The sequence below is a fragment of the Stomoxys calcitrans genome, chromosome 1, assembly GCF_963082655.1.
Source record: "Stomoxys calcitrans chromosome 1, idStoCalc2.1, whole genome shotgun sequence".
Taxonomy (NCBI): Eukaryota; Metazoa; Arthropoda; class Insecta; order Diptera; family Muscidae; genus Stomoxys; species Stomoxys calcitrans.
In genome coordinates this window covers 226,272,478-226,283,855 of record NC_081552.1, presented here as the reverse complement: position 1 = coordinate 226,283,855, position 11,378 = coordinate 226,272,478, and the positions used below count along the sequence as shown (strand labels likewise).

The 11,378-nt window shown below is 40.3% G+C and overlaps 1 protein-coding gene across 1 annotated transcript; it reads left to right on the top strand.

Annotated features, from left to right (window-relative positions):
* The first annotated feature begins 1,341 nt into the window (after nucleotides 1–1,341).
* Nucleotides 1,342–10,899, top strand: LOC106088955 (cytochrome P450 6a9). The gene is made up of 2 exons (XM_013254670.2): nucleotides 1,342–2,487; nucleotides 10,076–10,899. Exons 1-2 carry the CDS (start codon nucleotides 1,416–1,418, stop codon nucleotides 10,489–10,491), a joined length of 1,488 nt encoding a protein of 495 aa, XP_013110124.2. The 5' UTR covers nucleotides 1,342–1,415; the 3' UTR covers nucleotides 10,492–10,899.
* Nucleotides 10,900–11,378: the final 479 nt, after the last annotated feature.

Genomic DNA, 11,378 nt, shown 5'->3' with positions numbered 1-11,378 from the left:
CCCGATTTTATTCCGATTTGGCTGAAATTTGGAAGATGGACTTGTGTTATGAAATTCAATATCCCTGCCATGTATGATCCGAATCGGTCTATAAACAGATATAGCCCCCATATAAACCTTTCCGCGGATTTGCCTCAAACCTCAAATTTCATTCGATTTGGCTGAAAGTTGGAACAAAGACTTGAGTTATGACTTCCAACATCCATGCCAGATATGATCCGAATCGGTCTATATACAGGTATAGCCCCCATCTAAACCTATAACCGGATTTGACTTCTTGAGCCCCTAGAAGCCTCAATTTTCATTCGATTTGACTGAAAATTGGAACAAAGACTTGAGTTATGACTTCAAACATCCATGCCAGATATGATCCGAATCGGTTTTTAAACACATATAGCCCCCATCTAAACCGATACCCGGATTTGCCATCTTGAGCCCCTAGAAGCCTCAATTTTCATTCGATTTCACTGAAAGTTGGAACAAAGACTTGAGTTATGACTTCCAACATCCATGCCAGGTATGATCCGAATCGGTCTATATACAGATATAGCCCCCATATAAACCGATCTTCGGATTTGACTTCTTGAGCCCCTAGAAGCCTCAATTTTCATCCGATTTCGCTGAAAGTTGGAACAAAGACTTGAGTTATGATTTCCAACGTACATGCGAAGAATTATCTGAACTGGTGTATAAACTGATATAGCCCCCATATAAACCGATTCCCGGATTTGCCTTCTTGAGTCCCTAGAAGCCTCAAATTTCATCCGATTTGGCTGAAATTTGGAACAAAGACTTGACTTATGACTTCCAACATCCATGCCAGGTATGAACCGAATCGGTCTTTAAACACATATAGCCCCCATCTAAACCGATACCCGGATTTGCTATCTTGAGCCCCTAGAAGCCTCAATGTTCATCCGATTTGGCTGAAATTTGGAACAAGGTCTTGACTTATGAACTTTAATATTCATGCCAAGTACGATGCGAATCGGTTTTTCAACACATATAGCCCCCGCATAACCTAATCTCCGGATTTGACTTCTTCAGCCTTTAGAAGCCTACATTTTCAACTGATTTGGCTGAAATTTAACCCAAAAACCACTCTTGTACATGACCTTTTCCAATATTTAAATGGAATAAACGTCATTTAAGTCATTAGCAGGAAAAATTTTCTTCATTTGTGCAAAAAGAAAATAATTTTTGAGAAAAAAAAACCAAAAACTCATCACCCTAGTGCACCCAGTTTTGAGCAATAAATAGACAATTATTTATTGAAATTTCTTTGTAACAGCTACAGCTATTAAAAAAAAAAAAACCAATATACCATTAAGATTTTCTATACCTTGCAAAACTCTATAAGTTTTTTGTAAGCGCCTTCATTGGATTTAGTCTTTCGCGCTACAAATCTTAACAACATGATTTCCGTCTTGTTGCTCGTGGCATTTTTCATAACCTTGTTGGTCTACATCACCTTTTGGTATTGGAGAACCATAAGCCATTGGTCCAGGAGACTCGTAATGGGACCGAAACCTCATTGGCTCTATGGCAATTTAGATGGCCTACGGAAGCAGCAGTCTTTAAATGACATCTTCGATGGATGCTATCAACAGTTTCAAGGACATTCAGTACGCCTCTTAGGCGTATACCTCTTCGTTTGGCCCGGTGTACTTGTAACAGATAGGCATTTGGCAAAACGCATCTTAACCAAAGATTTTCGCAACTTTCGCAACCGTGGTATGTACCACAATACCGAAGATCTTTCCGGAAATTTATTCACTCATGACTATGAGAAATGGAGAATGTTTCGTACAAAACTATCATCCTCTTTTAGCAACTTTAAATTGAAGGCCATGCTTCCGACATTTGTCAAAGCCTCCCAGGAGTTGATCTATGTCATGGAGAAGGATCTGGAGCTTGGTAATACCACATTGGATGTTAAAGATCTGATGTTACGTTTTACCATAGAAATTATTGCCACCTGTGCCTTTGGCTTACAAACGAACAGTTTAAGGAATCCCAATTGTGCATTCGCTCAAATAACTGAAAAGGCTAATATTGGAGAAGATACATCCATTCTGGCAAAATTCATAATGTTATGCTTTCCGAATGTGGCTAGAATACTGAGACTTCGCTACATGCCCCAGTATATGGTGGAATTGTACATTGATATGGTGCGTAACATTTTGGAACTAAGAAGTCAACATAAAATTCGTTACAACGATATCATGGACACACTGAATGACATGAGACTGCAAGATCCTTCAAAGCTATCGCTGAAAGAGATGGCTGCCCAAACTCTAATATTCTTTCAAGCTGGCTATGAGACTTCTGCTTACACCCTGACCTATGCCCTATACGAATTAGCCCATCACGAAGAGGTGCAACAAGAGGCTCGTCTTGAAATACTTAAGACCCTGGACAAATATAACCATAAACTGACCTATGAGTGCTTGGGCGAAATGGTATATTTAGAGCAGATCATTAATGGTGAGTAAACAGAGTGTTTCGGTAAATGATGCAAAAGTAAACGTAAACAAGTTATACTACGATTCGGACCATAAATGAATGCTGATTATTGTAGAAGGCACTGTGTAGTATTTTAGTTCATTCGGATAAGAATTGCGCCTTGTAGGGGCTCAAAAAGCAAAATCCGGAAGATAGGTTTATATGGGAGATGTATCAAGCTATTGATCGATTTGGACCATATTAGACACGTATGTTGAAGGTCATGAGAGAAGCCGTTGTGCAAAATTTCTGCCAAATTGGATGAGAATTGCGCCCTCTAGAGACTCAAGAAGTCAAGATCCCAGATCGGTTTATATGACAGCTATACCAGATTATGAACCGATTTCAACCATACTTAGCACAGTAGTTGAAAGTTATAATTAAACGCTTCGTGCGAAATTTCAGTCAAATCGGACGAGAATTGTGCCCTCTAGAGGCTCAAAAAGTCAAGACCCAAGATCGGTTTATATGGCAGCTATATCAAAACATGGACCGATTTGCACCATACTTAGCGCAGTTGTTGGAAGTGATACCAAAACATCACATGCAAAATTACAGCCAAATCGGATAAAAATTGCGCCCTCCAACAGCTGAAGAAGTCAAGACCCGAGATCGGTTCATGTGGCAGCTATAGCAGGTTATGAACCGATTTCAACCATACTTAGCATATGTGTTGGAAGTGATACCAAAACACCACGTGTCAGTCAAATCGGAGATTTGCGCCCTCTAGAGGCTCAAAAAGTCAAGACCCATGATCTGTTTATACGCCAGCTATATCAAAACATGGACCGATTTGGCCCAATTACAATCCCAACCGACCCACACTAATAGGAGGTATTTGTGCAAAATTTCAAGCGGCTAGCTTTACTACTTCGAAAGTTGGCGTGCTTTCGACAGACAGACGGACGGACGGACATGGCTAGATCGACTTAAAATGTCATGACGATCAAGAATATATATTCTTTATAGAATCTTAGACGTCTATTTCGAGGTGTTACAAACAGAATGACGAAATTAGTATACCCCCATCCTATGGTGGAGGGTATAAAAATCACGATTTTTCATAGGCAGAAGCAAAATTGAAAATTTGGGGAGGGTATAGCTTTTTATACCTACCTCCATAGAATGGGGGTATACTAATTTCGTCACTCAGTTTGTAGCACATCGAAATATTGATCTGAGACCCAACAAGGTATATATATTCTTGATCGTCTTGACATTCTTAGTCGATTTAGCCATGTCCATCTGTCTGTCCGTCCGTCTATCTATCTGTCTGTCTGTCGAAAGCACTCTAACTTGCGAAGAAGTAAAACTAGGTGCTTGAAATTTTGCATAAATACTTCTTATTAGTGCAGGTCGGTCGGGACTGTAAATGGGCCAAATCGGTCCATGTTTTGGTATAGCTGCCATATATACCGATCTTGGGTCTTGATTTCTTGAGCCTCTAGAGGGCGCATCGTCGTTACATTTTAAATCCATCTAGCCGTGTTCGTCTGTCTGTCCGTCCGTCTGTCTGTCGAAAGCATGCTAACTTTCGAGGGAGTAAAGCTAGCCGCTTGAAATTGACCACAAATACTTTTAGTTAGCGTAGGTCGGTTGGGATTGTAAATGGGCCAAATCAGTCCATGTTTTGATATAGCTGCCATATAACCGATCTTGGGTCTTGATTTCTTGAGCCTCTAGAGGGCGCAATTCTTGTCCAATTTGATTGAAATTTTGCACTTGGTGTTTTGGTATCACTTCCAACATCTTCGCTAAGCATGGTTCCAATCGGTCCATAACCTGATATAGCTGTCATATGAACCGATCTTGGATCTTGATTTCTTGAGCCCCTAGATGGCGCAATTCTTATCAGATTTGGTTCAAATTTTGCACAACGTGTTTCGCTATGACTTCCAACAACTGTGCTAAATTAAGTTCAAATCGGTCAATAACCTGATATAGCTGTCATATAAACCGATCAGGGGTCTTGACTTCTCGAGCCACTAGAGGGCGCAATTCTGATCGGATTTGAATGAAATTTTGCACGAAGTATTTTGTTATGATATCCATCAATTGTGCCGAGTATAGTTCAAATCGGTTAATAACATGATATAGCTGTCATATAAACCGATCTCGGGACTTGACTTCTTGAGCTTCTAGAGGGCGCAATTCCTATCCGATTTGGCTGAAATTTTGCATGAAATGTTTTGGTTTGACCACCAACAACTGTGCCAAGTATGGCATAAATCGACTCATTACCTAATATAGCTCCCATATAAACCGATTTTTGACTCTTGACTACTTGAGCCGCTAGAGGGCAATATTATTGTTCGATTTGGCTGAAATTTTGCATGAAGTGTTTTGTTCTAACTTCTTAAACTGCCCCAAGTATGGTTTACATCGGTTCATAATCTAATATAGATCCCATATATTCCGATCTCAGATCTTGACTTCGTGAGCCTCTATAGGGCGCAATTATTATCCGATTGGGCTGAAATTCTGCATGAAGTGTTTTTGGTTTTACCAGCAAACACTGCGCCAAGTATGGCCCAAAACGGTTCACAACCATATATGGCTCCAAAATAAACCAATCTCCCAATTTTATTTCTTGAGCCACTATAAGGGGCAATTCTTATCCGACTTTGCCCAAATTTTGCACAATGAATTCCACTTTGGTCTCCAATACCAAATCTTAGTATATTGGGTTGCCTAAAAAGTAATTGCGGATTTTTCATATAGTCGGCATTGACAAATTTTTTCACAGCTTGTGACTCTGTAATTGCATTCTTTCTTCTGTCAGTTATCAGCTGTTACTTTTAGCTTGCTTTAGAAAAAAAAGTGTAAAAAAAGTATATTTTGATTAAAGTTCATTCTAAGTTTTATTAAAAATGCATTTACTTTCTTTTAAAAAATCTGAATTTACTTTTTGGGCAACCAGTTTCAGCATAGCAATTCTTATCCATTATTCTTTGTTTGCCTATAAAGAGATACGGGGCAAAGAACTTGACAAATGCGGTCCATGGTGAAGGGTATATAACATTCGGCTCAGCCGAACTTAGCACGCTTTTACTTCTTTTATTGTCCATCAAAGTTGAAAAATAGTGAGAAAATGGGTACTTCTCATACCCGCCATAGGATGGGGGTATACTAATCTAGCCATTCCGTTTGTAACACCTCGCAACATTCGTCTAAGACACCATTGAGTGTATATATTCTTGATCGTCGTGATATTCAGAGTCGATCTAGCCATATCCATCCGTCCGTCCGTCTGTCGAAATCACCATATAGCCCACTGCAATCTCCGATGGCTTACGTCAATGGTTAGTATCTGTGCAAAATTTAAAATTTCGCTTGAAATTTTGCACAGTAGTAACCATTGACGTAGGTCGTCGGGGATTCCAAATGGGCTACATCGGTTCACATTTAGATATAGATCCCATATAAACCGATTGCCCGATTTGACTTCTTGAAGCTAGAACAAGTACGGTCCAAATCGGTCTATAACCTAATATAGCAACCATATAAACCGATCTCCCGATTTTACTACTTGAGACCCTAGAAGCCGCAATTTTTGTTCGATTCGACTGAAATTTGCATTTAGTTTTCTGTTAAGACTTCCAACAACTGTTATAGCTCCCATATAAACCGATCTCCCGAGTTGACTTCATGAGCCCTTACAAACCGCCGTTTTTGTCGGATTCGGCTCACATGAAAATTTTGATTTTTACCACAGGTTTCCTCTGTCCGCTCCATTAAGCAATGCCTCAGTAGCTTGCTGGACGGCGACGCAGAAGTGGCGCATCGTAAGGACATACCCAAAGGTTCAGAGAACATATTGTCTTGACATAGGTGGGCGATGAGAACCAAGCCTACTAGGAGACTGGAGACAGTTATACATGTTCCACCCAGAAGCCATACACATGAGGCAGCCACCGCGGTTATGAGACTTAAGACGTTGGGAGAGTGGATAGAAGATAGCAGCGGGTCATACCAACGAGAGATAATCGAGGCGGCGACAGAAAACCCGGAAGGACTAGAAGAGGTTACGTATCGGACATCTGAGAACACACTTGAGGTCGAACGCGAGGCTTTGCTGTCAGCAGATTAATGAAACCTGATTTTGCCATCTAGAAGCCATACACATTAGATATGAGGCAGCCACTGCGGCTATGAGACTTACGACGTTGGGAGAGTGGATAGAAGATAGGAGCGGGTCATACCAACGAGAGATAATCGAGGTGACGACAGGAAACCTGGAAGGAATAGAAGAGGTTACGGATCGCATACCTGAGACCACACTTGAGGTCGAGCACGAGGCTTTGCTGTCAGCAGATTGATGAAACCTGGTTTTGCCATCTGGAAGTTAGTGCTGCACGGATGGATCAAAGCTAGAGGGTAAAGCGGGTCCGGGGGATTTTCATTGAGAATCCAGGAACTGAGATTTGTTTCCGAGTGCCTGACCTGACGACAGGTTCAGAGAACATGTTGTCTTGGCATAGGCGGAGTGATGAGGACCACGCCCACTAGAGCAATGGAAACCATTCTAGATATCCGACCCATTGACATACAGATTAAGTTAAGGCGATGGGAGAATGGATTGAGGATGGCAGCAGCTTATACCGCCGCGGTACAATCGAGGCGACGATACGAAACCTGGAAGGAAGGGAAGAAGTTTCCGATAGGATACCAGAAATGAACCTTGTGGTCGAGTGAGAGTCGCTGCTGCCAACGGCAGAGTCTTGGATTGAGGGAACCCTAGTATTGTCATCCGGAAGATCATGTTACACGAATGGATCAAAGCTAGAGAACAGAGTGGGCCTGGGGGTCTACATTGAGAAACCAGAGACTGAGATCTGTTTTAGACTACCTGACCATAATACGGTCCTGCAGGCGGAGATCCGGGCGATCACGGAATGTGTGAAGTGGTGTGGTGCTTACGCAAGGACGTCGAGTGTGAACATCTTTACGGACAGTAAAATTGCCATAAGGGCAATAACAACCTGCAGGGTAAGGTCACCAACAGTCTTGCAGTGTAAGAAGGAGATTAACGCCTTCTCTGAGTATGGCAAAATCCGCATCGTTTGGGTGCCGGGCCATAACGGAGTAAGGGGAAATGAAAGGCCAGAGGACTGCCGTCAATAAACTTGGTTAACCCGAAGCCTTTGGGGTCGATGCAGTCCGAGTTAAGGGAGTGGGCGTCGAATGCGCATGCTACATTGTGGCACAGCGAAACGGTCGGTAGGACGGCGAAAATCCTATGGGGAAATCCAGATCTTGAGAAGACGAGGCTATTACTGAAAGGTACAGAAAAAATGTCAGTGAAATTTTCTCTAAAGAAAAAATTTCAGTGAAATTTTCTCTAAAGAAAAAATTTCAGTGAAATTTTCTCTAAAGAAAAAATTTCAGTAAAATTTTCTCTAAAGAAAAAATTTCAGTAAAATTTTCTCTAAAGAAAAAATTTCAGTGAAATTTTCTCTAAAGAAAAAATTTCAGTGAAATTTTCTCTAAAGAAAAAATTTCAGTGAAATTTTCTCTAAAGAAAAAATTTCAGTGAAATTTTCTCTAAGAAAAAATTTCAGTGAAATTTTCTCTAAAGAAAAAATTTCAGTGAAATTTTCTCTAAAGAAAAAATTTCAGTGAAATTTTCTCTAAAGAAAAAATTTCAGTGAAATTTTCTCTAAAGGAAAAATGTCAGTGAAATTTTCTCTAAAGAAAAAATTTCAGTGAAATTTTCTCTAAAAACAAAATTTCAGTGAAATTTTCGGTAACGACAAAATTTCAGTGAAATTTTCTCTGAAGACAAAATTTCCGTGAAGTTTTCTCTAAAGACAAAATTTCCGTGAAATTTTCTCTAAACACAAAATTTCCGTGAAATTTTCTCTAAAGACAAAATTTCGGTGAAATTTTCTTTAAAGACAAAATTTCGGTGAAATTTTCTCTAAAGACAAAATTTCGGTGAAATTTTCTCTAATATAGTCACTCTGAATATGTTGCAAGGTGCTGTGCGAACATAGACAGCAGTGGTTCACTTATGTCGTCGGCGTCGCCTTTTACGTCCTCGTTGTCGGACTTTGTGACCCCCCTGACCTCTTCCGTGAGGCAATATACGCAGCAGCAGCACCCCAGTCCCAATATTCCCAGTCCAGTGCCGGGAAGTGAATCTTTTTTGCAACTGTATTGCAATGGTCTGAGAGGTAAGATCGACGAGATAGTGGACTTTACGAGTCAGAAGAACAAATTGGTTGCAGCGATCCAGGAGACAAAGCTGACCAATACCTGCAGTTTGCACAGTTGTCACGGATACAATGTGCTACGTAAGAGTCGCTTAAGGAATGGAGGTGGGGGATTGGCCTTCGTGATTCACCATTCCGTGTAGTATAGACCCATCTCGCTTGCGCCTGGCGCTAGTGACCTCAACATGGAGTGCATGGGGATAGCAGTTAGGTTCGGCACTTCCGATGTAGAGCTTTACAGCGTGTTATACCGCCGGTTGGTAGCAGTGGCTTAGTTAATGGCCAAGCTTACAAGCCCGACATAAGTGGGCTACTGTACGGCCATAATCGCCAGGTTCTATTGGTATCATAATGGGATACATAGGACTACGAGCTTACTTATGTAATATCGGTGCAGCAAGTGATAGCATGTGTAGGGCATGCGGGGAAGATGATGAGACGTTGCCGGGCTTTCGCGTCTAACAGATACTGGCACTTAGGTGGAGAGACAATACCAGACATGAACCAACTTAGGGGAGTGGTATTGAAGACAATTAAGGATTTTGTAAGTAGCACGGAATTCCCAACTTAAAATTTTCTTATTAGAGGTTACTTCATAGTTTTTAGAGCGCACAACAAACCGATTACTGGCTTAGGTGTATGTCCATAGTGGCATAGCGGCAGATTAATATCTGCACCCTCTTTTCAACCTAACCTAACACAAATAGCGCTCGTATGTGAAAACGCTCTAAGTACGTATAACCTCAAAAATGTCAAGCTTTACGATAGAGCTGTCAGTTGGCAGATTGAAACACAATGGTTGTCCAATCCCGAAATATAAAGGGCAACCCTCGTACGATGGAGATATATAAGATTTGGCCCATCCGAACTTAGCACGCTTTTACTTGTTAAGACTTTCAACAGCCATGTCAAAGACTGTCCATATCTGTCGATGACTTGATACAACTCTTATACGGTCTGAATCTAATAAATCTAAATCTAATATCTGATATGCAAATGCAAACTTCTTACATACCAATAAGATTTAGCTATAGCTATTAGGTTGCCCAAAAAGTAATTGCGGATTTTGTAAAAGAAAGTAAATGCATTTTTAATAAAACTTAGAATGAACTTTAATCAAATATACTTTTTTACACTTTTTTTCTAAAGCAAGCTAAAAGTAACAGCTGATAACTGACAGAAGAAAGAATGCAATTACAGAGTCACAAGCTGTGAAAAAATTTGTCAACGCCGACTATATAAAAAATCCGCAATTACTTTTTGGGCAACCCAATACATATCCATCACCCGATTTTATAGTCTATAGTCTTTGCCACCGCATTTATTACAACAACACTTTCTTCTTTTCATTTCAGAAACCCTTCGTCTATATCCCGCTTCTCCTCTTATAATACGACAATGCACCGAGGACTATAGAGTAGCAGGTACAGAAAATATCTCTATTGACAAAGGCCAAATGGTTATAATTCCGGTGTACAGTTTGCAACGTGATAAACGTTACTACTCTCATCCCAATAACTTTAATCCTGACAATTTCAGACCAGATAGCATAGATTCAGAGTCAATACTGAGCTTTGGCGATGGTCCACGCAATTGCATTGGAAGGCGTTTTGCCAAAATGCAAATAACGATAGGCCTAATAAATCTCCTTAGAAAATTTAAATTTCAAATATGTGAAAGCACTCCAAATCCCATTGAATTTAAAAATTCGAGTGTTCTGTTATCACCGAAAAATGAAATCTATTTAAAAGTAGAGAAAATACAAAATTAAGGGTCGTTCAGGGCGATAACAAATCCAAGCACAAAAAACTACATATTTTTATACCCACCACCGTAGGATAGGGGGTATATTCATTTAGTCATTCCGTTTCCAACACATCGAAATCGAAATCAGTATCCGACCCAACAAAGTGTATATATTTAGGATCGTCGTAAACTTCTAAAACGATTTAATGATGCCCGTGTGTCTATCCCTCCGTCCGTCCGTCTGTCCGTCCGTCTGTTGTCATCACTCTAGAGTCTTCAAAAATTGAGATATTGAGCTGAAATTTGGCACAGAGACGTCTTTTTGATGCACGCTGGTTATGTTCTTGAACGGGCCAAATCGGACCATATTTGGATATAGCTGCTATATAGACCGATCTGGGGATAATGGGTCTAATGCCCATAAATGCTTTATTTTTTATCCGATTTTGCTGAAATTTGAAACAGTGAGTAGTTTCAGGCCTCTTAACAACTGACCCAAATATGTTTCAGATCGAACTATATTTAGATATAGCTGCCATATAGACCGATCTCCCGATAATGGGTCTGAAGCGCCTGAAAGCTTTACTTATTACCCGATTTCGCTGAAATTTAAAACAGTAAGTAGTTTTAGGCCTCCCAATACCTGACCTAAATATGGTTTAGATCGGACTATGTTTGGATATAGCTGCCATATAGACCGATCTCCAGATAAAGGGTCTAATGCCCATAAATGTTTTATATTTTATCCGATTTAGCTGAAATTTTAAACATTGAGTAGCTTAAGCCTCCATGACATCTGACCCAAATATGTTTCAGATCGAACTATATTTAGATATAGCTGCCATATAGACCGATCTCCCGATGAAGGGTCTGATGCCCATTTAAGCTTTACTTATTACCCAATTTCGCTGA

Excerpts from the sequence above, each read along its gene's own strand:
- LOC106088955 (XM_013254670.2), top strand. The coding sequence starts at position 1,416 with ATGATTTCCGTCTTGTTGCTCGTGGCATTTTTCATAACCTTGTTGGTC. Across the intron at positions 2,488-10,075 it reads TTTAGAGCAGATCATTAATG|AAACCCTTCGTCTATATCCC; the intron begins GTGAGTAAACAG and ends TTTTCATTTCAG.